Below are 19001 nucleotides of genomic sequence, written 5' to 3'. Positions count from 1 at the left end.
TATGAGTTTATTCAAGTGTTGTAATTTAATTCTCATATTATTTTGACTTACTATTTCATGACTTTATTCTCGTAACATTATGACTTCATTCTTGCACAACTTTTTTCTTGCAATATTATTACTTTTTCTCATAATATTATAACCGTATTCTCTTAATTTAATTATTTTCTTAGTGTGGCCCTAATATTCTTTCATAAAAAAATTATTGGAGGACACATTTGTGAACAAACACTCAGTCATCACAGCATCAGCAGTGAAAAAAGCAGAGTTGAAGTGTAAAAGCTAAAGATGCACCGATCTAAAAATTCAGGCTGATATCAATGTCCAATGATATTTACTAATACTGATATTTTAATAATGTTTTGATAACCATAAATAAACCACCACAACGCTGTGACTGCTTCTCTCACTGTCACATGACCAAGCTCCTCCCTTACCCTGCCTTTGATTAAAACCAGCTGTAGCATTGATTAATATACTCATCAATATATGAGATAAAGTGAAGACGACCACCGTCTTTATTTGGTCTGTAAAAAAATTCCTCCACAACAGGAACCATAAAGTGGTAACTCAGAACAGAAGTTTGTTTGTTTCTGCTTACCCGTCTCGACCTTTACTGACAATCTTCACTTCGAAGTAGTAAATCCCGCAGGCGGCAGGGATCGGGTGAGTGGCTCGCACTGACGCTGCATCCTTATGGTTCTTTCCATGTCCTGCAAAACACAAAAACAATTATAACGATACACAGAAACACTTTTTGGAAGGCAAAAAAATATGATTATTCACAATAAAATCAAAATGCTGTGGAAAAAGTAAGTCTCATTCTGTTTATATAAAAATGTTCCACCTTGGCTTTAATCATAATGCTTCCATTTACACCTGATCTAAAGCTGACAGTCAGGCATGATGTTTTTCTTATCGTTTTTCAGGACTTCCACAACAATTAATCAAGATAAACAAATTATTATAATAAAGTCTGGCTCAATTGAAGGAACAAATAATTAAACAAGGAATAACTACAAGTTTTGTGTCAATGGGTTAAAAGGAAATAATTTACACTGTAAAAAATATTTTAAATAATGTAAAAAAGCATCAATGTGTCAACAGTTTAACATGCAAATAATCAAAAAATTTTAAACTGTAAATGTGTCAAATCTTTTCAAACCAGACTGCCTGTTTCATGACCTCTTAAACTAAAGTGTGTTATTAGAACATGCCTGTGCATGTGAGTAGCATGCCCAGGCATGTTCGCATGGTGTGTTAGCCGATGATTGTCCAATCCTATATTTGCACCAATATCCATCTGGTCTATTTATAGGACGCCAACACATCTTGTCACAGCAGCTCGGATGAAACAAAATGCCAAAGTTTGTTTTTTAAAATTCAGATGCTGGAAAACATGATGAGGAGTCAAACTGTGAAATAACGAGCTTCCTCTCTGCTACCAGAGCCCATTATGTTGGAGAAATAACTACAACAAACAACTCTAGGTGCATCAGAAACGTCCGCTCTTTCACCAAGGGTCAGAGTTCAAGAGGTTAAACTCTGAAACAACATCATGCTTACTAGAATATCTGTGTTCGCGCCTGAGGTTCTATCTTTGACTACCAGCTGGGTGAAAGAGCAAAATCTATCAGCTCAATAAGAAAAAGTACAACATGATGGAGTGTTGCCCTCTGCCTGAGCAGCAGAGGAGAGAACAACGTCCTCATGAAGGTGTCAGAGGAGACATTTACAAAGTGACAGAAAATATAACCCTGATATGGACGGGAACATAAAAATCACACAAGGTTGCGTTTAAACTTTTAAGCTGGTCCTATTTGTTTTAGCTGACTCCATGAACAACACCAAAATATATCCCAGTTTGATAGAAAGAAAATATGATTTTAGGTCCAACCAGGTAATTCCCATAGAGGAGGGGTGTCCAAACTTTTTGCCATGGAGGCCATAATGCAGTGGTGGGAGCTCTTAAATAAAACGCTAGTTGCACTAAGCCTAACAAACTAATTAAACATTAGATCTGATAACGCTAAAGTGTGATACCAACATGGTGCTTAGCAGAAGCTAATGCTAACAAGCTAAATTCAACCATGTTCTTACCCTCCATCCGTCAATGACATAACAGCATAATATATCGCCCTCAACAGGGTAAATTTGCCATTTCTCTCCAAGAAGACAATTATTGGTCAGCTATTAATGTGCAGAATTATAATGCAACTAAACGGAAAAAAGAAAAACAGTCATTTTACTTGTTTATTTTATCTCTTAAAGTGAGAATAACATCCTAACAACTTTTTACAGATTCCCAGATTGTTGAGAAGGGTGAACTGTTTTCCTTTTGGGGACATCGTGTGAATCAGCCAGCGGATCTAGACATCATGTAATGGATGGATGTGAGGAGTTAAATAGTTGCAGTCTAGAAAGAAAAACTGGGTTAGCAGAGGCTAAATTTCACTCATGTGTTCTTGCTTGAACCCATCATCATGTGAACCAAACCATAGATCATCAGCGTCAGTACCAGGGATGTTCAGACACTCCAGGATGACTTCCCACTATGTTCATCTCATCTTTATCTTGTTTAATGGGTCTTGAGCTCTGGGGACCCACTAAGTTACTAGGCCAAGTTAAAAAAAAGCTGCATTAGGGTGATGATGCTCAATGCTGTAAATACGCAGCAGCAGATTGCAACACAACTGCTGCCACAAGCTTTTTCCAACCCCTACTGACTGCTGCAACCTGCAGCAATCTGCCAACTCTCATTTCATCCCTGATACAGTAGGTCAACAGAATGAAACATAAGAAGGGAAGATTTTATGAGGCGTTTGTGGTTCTTGGCTGTGTAATTTTTGCATGTATCATGAAATCAGAATAATATCTTAACCGAAAGAGATGAACCACAATTCCTGCGTAATTATTTATTTATCTGTTTGAAGGAGCATTTTCTGTCTGAAGTTATCAATCATCAATCAGCTCTCTTAAGTTCCAGTGCTGAGTTCCGGACTTTGACTGGGCCGTTGCAACACCTTTATTGGATGCCATGTTTGGGACAACGTATCTGCAAGTTTTATAAAGTCAAAATTGAGACATGTTCATATCGTTCATCTATAGTGCCAAGTTTAAAGGGTTTTATTTTTTACCCAGAATGCACCATGTTGGATTGGCAAGGGAAGTGAGCCAGTGGCAACAGATTTGCATTTACTCATGGCACAAGCAAGAAAGCTAGCTAGCTAGCTAGCTCGCAACAGTAAATTAGCAGCTAATTAGCGCTAGCCTCAACCACCTTGACTATGACTCAAACTGACAGAAAAGTCCCATGACACACAAACAAAATATATGTACGAGAATACAACATCAAGTAGTCCTGTCGCGACACAACAGCCTGAAATTTGGATCTGAACATTCAGAGACACATAAAGACAGTTACAAAGTCGGCCTTCTATCACCTGAAGAACATTTCCAGAATTAAAAGACTGTTGCAGTGATTACTGAAACAATGGCTTGACAGGTCTGCCTAAAACATTAGACAGCTTCAGCTGAACCAGAACGCTGCTGCTCAGAGAATAAACTTTGAAATTCTTCTGTTAGTTTATAAATCACTGAGTGGCTAAGCACCGACATACAGTAAAGGTCTGTTTTATGTTATAATTACTGGTTTTTAAGACATCGTTATGTCCTCTTGACTTTCCACTGAACATGAATGCTTGTGCACAGTGAGTCTAGGTAGAGAGTTTGTGTGGCCTTGAAGGGAGAAAACTGGCACACCGGTCAAAATAGCATCCAAACCACCAGGGTGAGGTAACAGAGCAGGAGCTGGAGGAACCAGGCGGAGAAAAAATATCCTGCACAGTCCAGAAAAAGACTCATTTATGTGTCATCCATTAACAAATGTGCAGTGTCACCTAATCTCTACACTCCTCGCAGACAAAAAGACTCAATGGCCTACATACGCCCAACATGAAGTGGCATGATTTATCTTTACCCACAGATCCCTTTGACATGTGCACATACTTCAGGACACATTATATTCTATAAAAATACACGGTGATGCACCACAATCTATTCAGTTAATCAGCAGTGGGCTCATTAATTATTCATTAATTGATCAGAGGGTTCTATCGGGCCATCTGCCGGGGAAATTCTTCATTTCAACAGCTGATATTCCTCAGAAAAGCTTTTGGAAGCAGGTTAGATATATATTCTCTTGACCTCTACAAAGAGCAACCAGGATCAACAGAACTGACTGAAGCTGTACATCAGGATTAGTTTTTATTGATACAAAAAATAAATTATATAAATATTTGTTCTCACTAAGCTACAAAATCTTATAGTCAGTCTATATTTTACAATAAGAAGGACTAAAATTATTATTTTTTTAAAATACATCCACCAACTAAACAAACTGATGCCTCAGAAGGAATGGCCTGATTTGGGCAATGGGATATATGAATGACTGAATTTAACCAAACTAAAGTTAGTTTACGTAGAAAGTCTGCTTTGTTTGGGGAGGTGTGAATGTGTGACCGAACCAAAACAGCAAACTCTGGTCGGTCTACAAACCTCAGTCTCAGGTCGGTTGATGTGAACTCTTGATGTTCGAATACATATCTGAACGCGAAGCGGACGAGGGACCGCTCCAAAAGCAGGAAGTGGACTACAGCACAGGGCATTATGGGTAAATACGACCAAAACAAACACGCTAGCCTAGCACTAACAGGAGAAATGGCTTGTGGTCTTTTACCAAAGACAAAAGAGAAAAACTACACCGCTAAAATCTCACATTTGCATTTGCTGAAGAAGGAAGTTGTGCTCAGTGTTTTTGTGTCTTTTCCTTCAGTGATTCTTGGTGCAGCGCCCCCACAGGCGAGGAGGGGAACAGGGTTTTAAAAGGGTTTGGTTTGTTTGACATAATGCAGTGTGAAAGAAAACCGCAGCAACTTAAAATCTAACAAATGTTGCAACCAAACCGGAGCTTTTGAGTTATTTTGACTCTCTACCTCAAAAAATCCACTAGAAATTATTAAATATTTTTCAACCTGACATATTAGCTCAAGAAATGCACAAAATAAGCACAATTTGTACACGTAGCTATATATTCTTATGCAACAAAATTCAAGTATGTTATGATCTACTGTGTTTTTCTTAAATCCAACTATTTTGTTTTTATCATTTTTGCCACTTGCTGCTGTATTTTGATTTGCTGGTTGTGACTGGATCTTTTTCAACCTGATTGGACGAAAACAATGTCTCTGTGATTGGCTGATGGTAGGATTTATTTAAATACCTTTCCAAGTTGTGAACATAGATGTTGTCAGCCATGATTTAACTGTGATAAATCACAGTTTTGGGTTGCCAACACCAAAGCTCAATTACTGATAGCTCTCAGAATCAAATAGATTCTCTTTAATATACTTTCTCTGACAACATAAAGCAGGCTAAGACCAGAAAAGCCATCAAATTACATGTAGAAAGATTGGAACCTGAGAAATATTTGTAAAATATATTTTTTTTTACATTTTTTGAGATATTTAAAAAATATACCTTTTTTAAATAACTAGGAAAAGTTCAAAATTATTGATTTTTTTTTTTTAATTGGAACTGGAAAACAGGAAGATTTGACACTGAAAACTAATTCCTAAATTGAAAAAAAAGATTTCAAGCTTGAAAAGAAAAAAGTTCAAAATCATTTTTAAATTTCATAAGATTTCAGCCCTGTTTGTATGGATTGGGCCCTCAGACCACAGAGTGTTGTGGAATTACAGCAAAATATTCCTGATTGAATATTGAGAACCTTTTCAAGACATTTCCAGTTCCCACTAGCTGCATTTCCACTAACTGTAAAATTGCACAAACTGGAACAACAAAAATAAATTTCCTCAATGGAACCACGTCAATTTTGAAAAACCACAAGTTTTTATACATTCTGGTAGGATGAGGTGGTTTTTCCGGTTGTATCAAAATAGACGCATTTCACAAAACTGCAATGGAAACACTGTCTCATCACACGAATCATGTGATCATCAACCGAATGTTACTACTGGTGGAAAAGATGAAAAAGACGACAGGAAGTGGTAGGAAGATGATGTTAAAAAACACAACTTCCTTATGTTTTTTAATGAGTTATTGAGTGAACAAACATATTCACATGTGATTTTAATTACGTTTCTCATTTAACGGAAACACCGGAATTGCGAAATTGTGTTTTTTCAATATTGGTAGACTATCGACAAAGTTTTGCGCAAGCCCAGAAGTTTGAACACTGAAAAATATGAAACTATATATATATATATAATTTTTTTTTTCTTCCCCAGACTTAATGGCCTCAATTTAGCTCCATCCATGCAAAAAGCAGTATTGGAGGAACTTTTTCAAAGTATTGTAAGCATGTTGACAAAAAAGTACACCCCTTTTCATTCAAAGGGGTCATAATACAGACATCATCTTGTTATAATTTAGGATACATATGACAGCTTGTGGAGACCTGTGACGGGTTTTCTGGACCGTTTAGTCTGTGTTATTGTTAAAAATGCCAGACTGCTGTCCATACACCAGATTTATGACATGATCGGTACACTTGGCCTGGTGTGCTGCGCAGAGGCCTCCTCTCTGCCACAGTTGGAGGCTGTTTTCATGGAGCAGCAAAGCTTTATTCCAGGCCAAGACTTCTGGAAAACACTTCCAGAACGAAATCACGCGAGAAAACGCAACGATGCCATTATCTTTAATGTTTATTTAACGGCTTTGTTTGTTTAAAACCCAAGCAGCTCTGAGCCGCATTGTTAGAGCCTGACAACAAGTTTGGCTTGTTTCCATCCTGTAGCTGCTCTGTTTTCAGAGGAATAACACCCAGAAAGAACAGGCAGGGGCTGTGTTAGCCATAGGGCTGCTACACCACTGCACTAACAGGCTGCTTTGTGCTAGCATTTGTTATGCTTCTGTAAGAGTGACTCCTCACAGTGAGATGGCCAGCCAGTTTCCAGCAGTGGGAACGGTAAATAAACAAAGAATGACGTGGTACTGAGTGTTAATTTCATCTGGTTGCTCATAAAACCAACTGTCAGGGTTAGCGAGTTCGCTGTCACCCGTTTGGGAATTCCTGTGCTCGTTTGAGTAACAAAGCAAGGACAGAAGAGGCAGCTCAGGCTAGATTTACCAGGACTACACACACACATATATATAGAGTCACCATAATCGCATACAGTGAGTGTGTGTGTGTGTGTGTGTGTGTTTCTGAGCCCCCTCCAACACAGTGACCGATTACAGCTGAGACCTCTCTCCGCTGTAACTGTCAGACCCATCCGGGATGAGGCAGCCCTCTAACCTTTGTAGTGGACCCGCAGGTTGTTCTGTGACAGCCCGATGTAGCTGTATTTATCCTTGGGGCTCCAGGATCGGGGTAAAGGGGTCTCTTCCTCGTTCACAGCCGGGTAGAGCCGCTTCAGCCGCTCGTTCAGCTCCTGTTCCTGCTGGTAGCTAAAAGCTGGTTCTCCCAACGGCAGGCTCCCTGCGCCGAGTTCGGCCATGTTTTTTTTCTTCTTGGCCTCCGGTTGGCGTCCTATTCTCGGTCTGTTTCCAGCCAGAGACCCGTGTCAGTCCGCTTGAGCTGTGGGCTGATAGTGAGAGGGACTGTAGGGAGAAAATAGCAGCGGTGCGACATCCCCGGATAAGCAGAATGTACTGAATGTGCTGAAGCTACGCACTATGGGTAATGTAGTTCAGCTCGCGGTTTATTTTATTGTTGCGACGTCTAGAAAGGACTACAAAGTTCCGCTAGTGTGGCTGTGATTCAGGACCTTCCACTAAGCATGCTAGGAAATGTAGTTTTAATTTAAATAATAATAATAATAATAATAATAATAATAATAATAATAATAATAATAATAATAATAATAATAATTACTATTATTATTGTTAATATATTATTAATATATTTTATTAATACTGTTGTGGTTATTATTGTCCACCACTTAGAACTGCAGTTTTTTTTAAAGTGACATAATAATAATAATAATAATAATAATAATAATAATAATAATAATAATATTAATAATTTTATTTATATTGCTACTAATAATAATAATGAGAAGAAGTAGGCAAAAATTGCATTCACGTAAGACTTCAACATATTTTTACTTAAGAAAAAGTAAGTCATAGCCATTCAAGAAATGACTCAAGCAAGAGTAAAAAAATATTTGGTAAAACTACTCAGAACATTTATTTTTAAAAATAATGTCATCAGACAGACAAAAGGCACAAAGTTATGAGAAAGTCAAAAAGGTACAGAAAACACAATGAGTTTTTGCATCTACATTTGTTATTTCATAATTATGTAATTTATATGTGTTTATTTTATTTTTTTTAATTAGTCCTTAAAATATCAAACATTACACATATCTCAGCAGGTTCAGTAGATAAATAGTAGAAAATATAAAACTTGCATTCAAACATGTAGTTTCACTTTTAACATAAATTGTTGGTTTGTGTCTGTATCTGGTACATTTTTGGTTAAAATATGTGTGTTCATCATTCAGTGAAATTACTAACAGTGGGTAGAGTCCAGTAATTTTGCTCAAGTAAGAGTAATAGAGCAATATTGTAGCACAAGTAAAAAGTATGGTGTAGAAAACTATTACTAAAACTATTTTTTTTCCCCAGAAAGTTATTTAAGTAAACGTAACTTAGTAAAAGTAATTAGTTACTCCACACCTTTGATAATAATAAAGGATTAAAATGGGTAAATAAGAAAATGATATATATAACTACACAAAAAATGTTTAGAATCTAAAATATTAAAGAAAAAAACATCTAAAAAATAACGAATAGCAATAAATTATTAATTTATACGTAAATAACAACAGATACAACAGCAATGACTATAATAATTGTAATAATGATTATTATAATGAGTATGGTTAAAATTATGTATTCTTTGACAAATGTAATAAAAAATAAATCAAGGAAAGATTTATTAACATACTAAAAACTGGTCTTTGCGGTAAATACCTGATATTCAGATTATTTTGCTGAGAATTTTATAGGGTAGGAAACAATACGTTTTTACTGCGCAATTTAAATAAACAAAGTGGTCAGGCATCGCACGGACAGCTATGTGGGGGGGGGGTCTTTTATCGTCACCATGGAAACCGTTCTACAATGTTCAGTCTTTGGGCACAACCTGCTGAACAGAGCAAAAACACAACATATAAAGCTAGGAAACTTTTTAAAATATGTATAATGCACTTAAATTGTAAGAATGTTAATCTTCCTCTTTTACCAAAGTCGTAAAAACAAAAGTGATTTGCTTATTCCGAAACAACAACCTGTTGTTTCCTTCTTTTCATTCATTTAATTTTACCAACACAAAACCATACTTTACAAAAAGGCTCTGTCCAGGAGATTGGAACAGATTTTTCCTTAAGAAGAAAGATAAAGAAAAGAAGTTGGTTGTTAATGAGCTTACACATTCAGGAACTGAAACCAGAGGTGAGGAGTTTCAGTTCACAATAAAAATACCAGAGGAAATGTCTTACACTCTTTGTCTTGAACTCTCACGTCTTTTTGTGCTCTGGTTGCAGGTTTACCGCAACATCTTCAGTTGGGTAGTCAGTGCTTTCAGAATGTACCTTTTCTTCCTGTTGTCACAAAAGGGATATGAAAACATTTTGGGCCAGTAACATCGTTAATTTCATGTCTTCATCTTGTTCGTTCCTCAAGATTAAAATACATTATTGTGCTTGTTTTAAAAATGTTAAAACACATTGAGTCAGATTGTATTTTGATGGTGTTTCTTATTACAAAAGAGATATATATGTATGTAGAAAAGTTTGTAATTAAACATCTTTATTCAAAACTAGAAGTAATTTGACTGGTCCAGCAGTAATCAAGCCGGTCTGTTGCTGATGAAACTGAAGCTCAAAAGGTTGATTAAGGAAAATTACAAGGGGAGCAATTGTATTTTTTAAGGTGTCACCAAAAAAAATTGTCCTTGACTTCCTTAATTTTGGGAGATTGGTGTTTGAGCAATACTGAAATGACAGAATGATCTTATTTACTGATGAAGACTGAAAATCAGTCTGTTGCCAATTTAGCAATTTTGTTGAGAGTTTAGTGACTTTTCAAACAAAAACAATTGGTGATGGACAAAATCGGATCCGGCAAATCAGGCTGTTTAAAGATCGGTGGTCGGCCAGAAAACTAGTAGATGCATAGAGCCTGACTGGTTTGGATATCTTTGAATAAAGTAAATTATTTCAAAACAGATTTTTTTTATTCACTCAGATTATTTTTGTCTGATACATAACTTGAAATTTGAAACATTTAACTGTGAAAAAAGCAAAAACAGAATATGTTTGTATAGTGGTAAATATAGTTATATTTCTTTGTCATAGAGACAAACAAATACAGATGGAAACAACCAATTTCTCCAAATCTTGACAATAACATTAATGCTTTTTTTGTTTTATTTTTTAATATAAAGACTCTTCAGGACTGAGTACTGAGCTGGCGCTCCACAAAAGAAGCAAACCAAGTCATTTTTCAGCTGCTTTTCAGGTACATTTTTACCCTTTCTGCTTGGATTTTCAACACTGGTGTTATTTACTGTCCTGTGGCAGTAATAGTAGTTCATCCCAACATTTGTCCATAAACTGATGAATTACCTGTTTCAAAAGCAGTTTTCTTTTTTATGGACATAGGGCAGTGTGTGCAGTCAGACCACAAAGAAGAACTGATTCATTTTGATGATGTTTTATCAAAATGAATCTATTTCTGTTCCTCCAAACTGTTTTGATGATTCAACCAAATGTCCACCGCTGGTTTGAACAGGGAGGGGTGTAAGAAGCTCTTTGTGTCTGAATCTGTGACTAATTATCATGGCTGTGTGTTTAGACAGCAGAGTCACATGAAGAACCAGATGAACATGTGACCATCGGTCAGATCCAAGCTGACAACAGCAGTGATGACTCCAGAAGATTCAGATAATCTTAGTTTTTATAATCTAAAGCAGGGGTGTCTTTTTCCTCTAACTGAGGTTTAATGGTCCTTACTGTAGTTCTCTGGAGTCTTAAAGCTTTAGAAATATAAATTTGTCAGCCATTCCAGACTGATAGATGTCAGTGTTGTTGTTTGTTTTACTTTTCCTCATTTGTATTTATTCAGGATGTCTTTGATATTATAATGCAAGGATTTGGAATATTAAAGTGTGACAAAATGTCGAAAACAGATGAAATCTCTAAGCTACTTTTTTATAGCTCTACATATGCAGGATTAGCTAAATATTTGTAGACCTTTTCTGCAGAGATGAAAAAGATTCTCCAAGCTATTAAGTTAACATATTTTCTCTGCTTGACATGTTATAATAAACTCCATTGCTTTTTGCTCATGAATGAATTTGTACTTAATTGTTTCAGTTATACTCCACTCTGCAGGTATAATTAATAGTTTTCATCAGCTTTACCAAGAACTTTATAATCATATTAATAACAACAGTGATTATTTTCAGCACTTTACAGATTAAACAGAAGCAACTAATGCACCACTTGTTTTTCCATCATTTGATGTTAATATGATGTTACTTTAGATTATCCAAAGAACATGTTGATTTAATGATAAAACTATTCAAAATGAATGAATAAAATACATAGATGGTTTTGAGTGGGGTTTATCTTTTGGAAGCATCTTAGTGGTGACTTTAATCATTTAAGTTTTGAAGAAGTTGAAAATATGGTTATAATATGAAGGAAATATAAAAATGAAAAGAGGATTACAGTCAACCATAGTTAAATGTAGAGAAAATATATTCCCTTTTTTTAAAAAAAGATGAGATCATTAGAAATCTGTCATAGAAACTAGAATCAATAGTACACATATCAGAATAGCTCATACACGTCTTAATAAATCACTTAAAGTAGCTGCTTAACACGGAACAGGACTTTGTGTTTATTGCAATTTTGAAATGGCACAGCATATATTTATTGAATCTATTACTGATAAATCACAAAGGAGAGTTTAAGGAAGCAGTGAGTAAATTTCGGTATCAAATTTACAACAGCAAATATTTTTGGATGCAAGTCAAATAAAAGGTCAAATCACAAGTAGCAGAAGAACAAAAAGAAGGGAAACCTGTCATAGATCTGTGATAAACGTTTGGTCCAGTAGATGGCGGTAATACAACAAATTGAGTGTCAGCTGCCATAGGAGCGCCAAAAGTTGCGAAGAAGACAGACTACAACGACCACATTGCACCGCGGCGGCTGCGTCCTCGGTTGCGTGGCTTCGCAGCGTAGGAGACATTGCACTGTGCCATCGTGCAGCCGGCCTCGGCGTTACAGTGAGGTAAGTTTATGTCATTTGTTTTATGCACTGGACATAAACCTACGTTAAAACAAAGACACATGAGTTTATTCAGGCGTTTGAATTAATTAAGGATACTACGAACAGTCAAACCGGCTAATAACCTCTGGTTTTAAGGGGCTAACGTCGGGCACGCCTATGTCGGGTAGCTGGTCTGGGGGGCTATAAACGCGGGCCCACAGGAGGTATCCGCACTTTAGAAGGGTCTGGGTATTTTTAGCATGCAGTGAGAAGACCAACCCCAATAAGTCTGTCAGCCAACGCCTTGGAAAAACTATTTCCCGGGCGGCTAATATGAGCTGGTGGGTGGGAAAGTCTGGTTCAACAGACAAGTTTCCTCACAAGCTAGCAGCGGCTACTTGGCTAACGTCAACTGACTAAACAAGAGGAGCTTTTACCACTGATCGGTACCGCTGCATTGTTTCACCTTCTGCTTTTTTATACCGCAAACTGTGTGGGTTTGTTGCGTTTCTGTCCCTCTGTGTGCGGGTCCTGGCGGGTCCTGTCCTAATGTTTTAGCGCGCTTAGATTGTTCCAGCAACAACCCTGAGAACACGTGACCTGTGCTGTCAGTTTACGGCTTTGGTTTTTACAAATGTGTATTTTCATTTTTGAGAATTACTCATTAAAGCCATGTGTTCCGGTTTTGCATGCAATATTGCGGTATGTGTCTCTGTTCTCTGTAAAAAGAAAACAAAAAAGTCATTTTCCAATCTTACCTTTATTTATAAAGAACGTTAGAATAACCACAGTTGATCAAAGTGCTATTGAGAAAAAAATAGAAATGAAACGGACATCTTTCAATATGTTTCCAAACTGTAAATTGACTATCTATTGGGAAGAAAGATCAGTTTTTTATGTACATTTCATTATATGTGCTAAATTATTGACAAATTGTTTGTAGCACAACAGTAATCAACCATTTCATGTCTCTGCTGGTGTTTTGGTGGTTTATCTTTATCTGATCAACTCACCCTTTCACATTGGAAAACCAAGACGTCACGATTAGGGGTGTCCAAACTTTTTGTCTCGTGGGCCAAAATTGTCAGTTCAAAAGTTCTGGCATCAAAAAATCTAATTTTTAAAAAACTAAAATCACAAAAATGTTGTTTTTTTTTACCTTCTCATCAATAAACTAAGCATGACACATTTTATACAAATCAATTTTTTTGTAGGAGCAGAATCATAGATCCAAAACTTCAAATTGTTTTTAGATTGTTAAATAAAATGTATCCAGTTGTGTTATTATTCTGGGCTCGATTGAAGAAAACTGAAAAAATATTTAGTTTGTTCTCGGCAACAAAAACAGAATTTAGGTCAGTCTTCATTTGAAAACACACAAGTTTTAATACAGCAGTTAAAAGTAGAATTGTGTGCACCAAGTCTAGAGTCTTAAGTCAATGAGTGGATGTGGTCGTAGTTACCATGACAATAAAAAAAGCATCTAAAATGTTCCATCCAACATTTCAGTGATTAGATTTTAATTTAAAAGTTGTAATTTTATCCTGATTTATTGAATTTATTCTCTGCTGTTCCCTCACCTGCACTGGGCTGATGGGTTCATCCCAGGTCAGAGCTGGACTTCCTGATCAGATTATCTGGTCATTTCCTCCAAGCTGCAGGAATGCTTGCAAACCTGCTAATGGAAAACGGCTTACTCAGCTAAAATGTGACAGATGTAGAGTGAGAATATAAAGTTTATCTATATTTCTAAACATCAAGGTCTCTGTTTTGGTGAAACTGGACATTCTGTTAGGGTACTGCTTTTTTTAAATGAGCAATGTTTGAAAGGATCATCTTATCTCCTGTAATGAAAGAAACAAAAATTACAACTTATCATCATAATGAGGAATTTCTATTCAACAATAAACTTCCTTAAGCTCAGTCTGAGTTAATTGTATTTTTTAGAATTAAATTATCTTGTTTATCACAGTAATCCAAATATTATTTGCAATATTTCATTTTTAGAACAACATTAACAATTTTAGCATCCTTTATTGTTGTGCTGAATAAAATGGTGATGAAAGTATTTCTAAAAATTGTGATAAATTCATGTCATGTTTTTGCGACCTTCAGGAACCCGGAAGTCAGCAGAACTATTTCAGTGTCTTATTACCGTTTCTAAGCATTTCGAATAAATAACACAATGCACATAAAAAGTATTCACCGCCTTGATGTTTTACCCTTTAAATCGATAATCGATAAATAAATCGATCATTATTAATAAAATTTTGTTTTTGTCCAACATCATTAATGAAACTGAAAACATTTTCAGTTTCAATTAATGAAACTGAAAATCAGTTTCATTATTGTCAATGAAACTGATTTTTACAAAATAATGATGATTAAATTCAAATCTGTAACATAAAATAAGTTATTTCAAAAATATCCTCAGTCAGGCTGCACATCTGGACACTGCAGCCCAGAGCTGTGAACAAATCTGGGCTTTGACTAGGCCACTCCAGAACTTCCATCTCGTTGTCTTCAAACTCTCTCTGCGATGTTTTAGCTGGATGCTTCGGCTCGTCGTCCTGCTGGATGATAAATGTTTTCTGAAGCCGTAGCTCTCCTGCAGATGGAAGAAAATTTCCCTCTGGGATTTTCTGATATTTTGTTGCATTCATTTTACCAGCCCTGATTTGAGCATTCTTTGATAGTTTATTTCTCATTTCCTCCTTTGGGTTTTGGGTTCAGAGTTCAGGCTATTATTTGAGCTTTTGATATGCTAATTGGCTGCTCCCAGTTGTAAAAACAATAGCTTGTAGCCATGGTTGCGCATCATAACTGTCTGAAAGTTTAACAAAAAAGAGTAAGTTAAATTCCAAAACCAGAGGGAATAATTGTCTAATAAGAACAAAAGTTGAGAAAAAGAAGAAATCAGAGCTAACAGAGCTAAGTTAACCTGAAGAAAAGTTATACAGAAACCTCAACTTATATTAAATGTAATAATAAAGAGAAAGACTCACAAATACACTTATAAAAAATGTTTATACTCCAGCTTTTAGGCAATTTAAATTTAATAGATTAACTCTCACCTTTCCCAGCCATTTATAGCTTTGTCTCCATGTTAGCGATGGGATTTGACACCTTCGTTCGTCACACACAGAATCACATCTACCAGCCATGTAACGTCACGATGCGCTTCGCCACCCATTTGTTTAGACCAGGATGATATAAAATAAATTTTACGGTTCATCCGTAAAGCTATGCACCTAAAGCTGAACACAGCAGCCCTCGGTGTTCAGTGTATCCGCTCACCTATACACATACTGTACGTTGTGATTATTTCCTAATAGCTGGCGGCGTTCTTCACAGAAACAGCTGCTGGCTTGTGGCTCACTGAGATGTTCAGATGTTTGTTGCTTTTATCCGGGTTGACCAGTGTGTGTGTGACCCCCCCTGCCCAGTGTGTGTTGCAGGGTGATTCAAGATGGCGGAGCAGCCTCTGTGGGAGCAGATAGGCTCCAGCTTTGTGCAGCACTACTACCAGATGTTTGACTCGGACAGATCGCAGCTCGGATCAATATATGTGAGTCAAACTTGGGTTCTGCTTGTCATCCATCATTTTCAGATTCTCTTTAATATTGAACTTACATTGTTTAAATGTAGTTTATTCACCATGATTAATGTGAAGCAGCTGACCAACCTGACTCTATAGGAAAATGTAGCTGGACTCATTTGTTTGATCGGCTGGGATTTGTTTCCCTAGCCCAGGGGTCTACTGCCAAAAATACCACCTTATCAAAACATCACAAAAACGTTTTATCAAAAAATGTGAATTTTTCTCAAATTTTACACGTTTCCATTGAGCAAAGTTCTTTTTGAAATGTCAAATTGCACAATTATGTGGTCAAACAAAATGCAGCTACTGATGTAAACCAGTTAGCATCCAGCCAGTTATTGGTTTGGAAGCCTTTTTTTTGTCTTAATCATTTGAAAAGTACATTTTGGATTTACTGAGGTTTCTTTTCAAGTCAAAGTCATGCAAATATTTATATACTGTATGTAGAAGATTTACAACAACCTCAGCTGACCAAAGTGTTTCACAAAAATCACAACATCACAGGTAGAGAAATAGAAAATAAAATTAAGTTTGGTAGAAATAGTAAGAAAATTGCAATATTGGCAGAAAATACCAAATAATAATATGAATAAAAACCAAAACAATATTTAATTTCAGCTGCAGCGAGGTTAACCTTTAGGTTCTGTAAAAACACTTTCAATAGAGCTGTAACCTTTTTGTATTTGATTTATCTCAGACTGGTTCTGCGTGTGGATTGACTGTTTTTCATGAAGACGGATGATTTTTCCAGCTAACATTCGTCTCCTCTCTGCTCTCAGATCGATACGTCATGCCTTACATGGGAAGGACAGCCCTACCAGGGAAAAATAGCAATTGTTGAGAAGCTCACTGTGAGTTTTCATGGTAACTTGTGGTTAAAGAAATGGAGAAAAACTTTGACTCTTTTATTTTATGCTGCAGGTCAATAAGAAAAGCCTCCTTTTTCATAACATTAAAGGATCAAAGCATTTTTGAAAAAAAAACATTTCATTTTAGGGCCTCAATGAGTCAGAATATTTCATGTGGGCAAGCCTTGAGTTAATTGTGTAGGATTTTGCTCTGACTGGACAAAATACAGTCAAGCTCTATGCAGGTGAAACGGAGCTGCAGTTTGTTATTTTTCTTAAAATATTTTTTTACGTATTTGTTGAAACAGTCACTATGTCATGACAGTACGGTATGAACCAGATAATCTGTGAAAAAAAAATAAAGCTCCTCTCCCTTCTTCCAGTGCTAACTAGATACAACCAATCAGAGCCAGGAGCGCTGTCAATCATGCTTGTGTACGCTCCGCTCATTTGGAGGCTGCCATGGATGCTAAAGCTAGTTAGCATAGCCACGTATGATGGTTAAACAGTTTTTCTGTAACATTAAGTTACAGAAAAACTGTACATTTGGCAGCAATTACACGAGGCTACTTGACAGCGCTAAGCCTTTCCTCCATTTCTTCAGATGGCAATAGTAGCAATGGGGAGGAGATCGATCTTTTCACATTTTTTCTGTCTCATATTAAACTCAACATGTAAAAAAAACCCCTAAATATTCTTTTTAGAAAAGTTACATACTGCAGCTTATAACTAACTGAAAATTACCTTTTTTTTTTCTTTTTTTTTAAAACAATCACTCTTAAACGGTGCTATTCTTTATATTTCTGTGCAAATTTTGACATTTTCATGTAAGTTTGTGTAATTCTGCAATATTTGGGCAAAAACTAATTCACTAATTGGTGTGTTAATCTTCTATTTTCACTGATTATTTGAGGAATTCTCCACTCCTTGTGTCATTTTATTGCAGGTTATTGTTGTTTTCATGCTTGAATTTAACCCAGCTGTTTATATTTCTGTTTTGTTGTGTTTCCCAGAGTCTCCCCTTCACAAAAATAGCGCATAGTATAACAGCGCAGGACCACCAGCCAACTCCAGACAACTGCATCTTGAGTATGGTCGTAGGACAGCTAAAGGTAACTGTACCTGTCGTCTGTATTTCTCATTGTTTTGCCAACTGCCATGAAAAAGAAGTGCTCAGTGTTTGCAAGCTCACACCGGCACATTAACAACTTAATCCTCATTATAGTCCGCCATGGTTGTTTTTCCTTCTTTTGCGTGTCAGAACGCAGAATAGAGACGTTCAGGTCAGATGGAAGCGACCTGGCCATACAGAATCGGGTCATGTTTGAAAAGATCAGGTACAGGTCACATCAAGGCAAAAAAATCTGATCTGGGTCACGTCAGGTTGCCTTAGTGAGCTTGTTTTAATGTAATCGATTTATTGCGACAGGCTTAGCGTTGTTGTTTGTCGTTGACGTGACTCAGTATTGATTTCTCTCTGCAGGCGGATGAGGACCCCATCATGGGTTTCCATCAGAGTTTCATCCTGAAGAACATTAATGATGCTTGGGTGTGCACCAATGACATGTTCAGGCTGGCCATCCACAACTTTGGCTAGGCCGCCTCTCCGCGCCGGCGGGCAGGGGCGGCCGCCTGAGACAGAGGAAGTGCTCCTCCCTACCTCCGTCTCATTCAGGCCCGCTTGACAAACGAGCAAAAACGCCGGACCCTAGATGTCAATCACCGACCCGCGTCCAGGTGGGTTTCCTCTCCTCCAGCCCAGCAGAACCGCGACACGCCTCTTCGCTGAAAGCCGGCCGACCAATCAGACGCCCCTGTCTGCCGCTCCGCCGATCTGCATGACGCTGGGAGATCTTCAGTATCTACACTCAAGCCACCAGAAGGACAAACATCCGATCGATGCCATTAACTCATGCTCTGCTTTGATTCTAACTCGTTCTGCTCTGCTGTTGACTCGGTTCTGTAGATCCGTGTTCAGGTTTGATTTGAGACGCCCCATTCATGTGTTCACCTTAGCTCTTCTTAGTGAGTCGAGTTTAGTTTCTGCTCCTCTAAGCGTGATTCATGCTGCCAGGTTTAGCTGTTGCAGACCAAAGGATGTTGGAGGACGAGCGTTCATCTTGTTTTCTTTCTTTCTTCTTCTTCTCTTTCACTCAACATCTGGCAGTCGACAAGGACTACAGCCACGATACACAATAAAACCTGGACATTTTTTCTTAACTGTGTGGTCTCTCCATGTCATT

General features: G+C 37.1%; 2 protein-coding genes and 1 long non-coding RNA gene across 3 annotated transcripts in view; 2 read left to right on the top strand and 1 right to left on the bottom strand.

Annotated features, from left to right (window-relative positions):
* Nucleotides 1-7717, bottom strand: part of ranbp10 (RAN binding protein 10) — a 33832-nt gene extending 26115 nt beyond the window's left edge. Inside the window, exons 1-2 of the mRNA XM_032580410.1 lie at nt 7319-7717; nt 602-713 (exon numbers count right to left, since the gene is read on the bottom strand). Coding sequence (XP_032436301.1) covers nt 602-713; nt 7319-7520 — 314 coding nt within the window. The 5' untranslated portion in view covers nt 7521-7717. The remainder of the gene's footprint in view (nt 1-601; nt 714-7318) is intronic.
* A 2524-nt stretch (nt 7718-10241) lies between these two features.
* On the top strand, nt 10242-11210 carry LOC116730255 (uncharacterized). The gene is made up of 2 exons (XR_004341287.1): nt 10242-10548; nt 10885-11210. It is a non-coding gene; the product is annotated as an uncharacterized LOC116730255 (long non-coding RNA).
* A 988-nt stretch (nt 11211-12198) lies between these two features.
* nutf2 (nuclear transport factor 2) lies at nt 12199-18978 on the top strand. Its single transcript, XM_032580379.1, has 5 exons — nt 12199-12330; nt 15756-15877; nt 16690-16761; nt 17772-17870; nt 18242-18978. Exons 2-5 carry the CDS (start codon nt 15779-15781, stop codon nt 18353-18355), a joined length of 384 nt encoding a protein of 127 aa, XP_032436270.1. The 5' UTR covers nt 12199-12330; nt 15756-15778; the 3' UTR covers nt 18356-18978.
* Nucleotides 18979-19001: the final 23 nt, after the last annotated feature.

This window comes from Xiphophorus hellerii, chromosome 2 (genome assembly GCF_003331165.1).
Source record: "Xiphophorus hellerii strain 12219 chromosome 2, Xiphophorus_hellerii-4.1, whole genome shotgun sequence".
NCBI lineage: Eukaryota > Metazoa > Chordata > Actinopteri > Cyprinodontiformes > Poeciliidae > Xiphophorus > Xiphophorus hellerii.
This window is presented reverse-complemented; position numbering and strand designations above follow the sequence as displayed.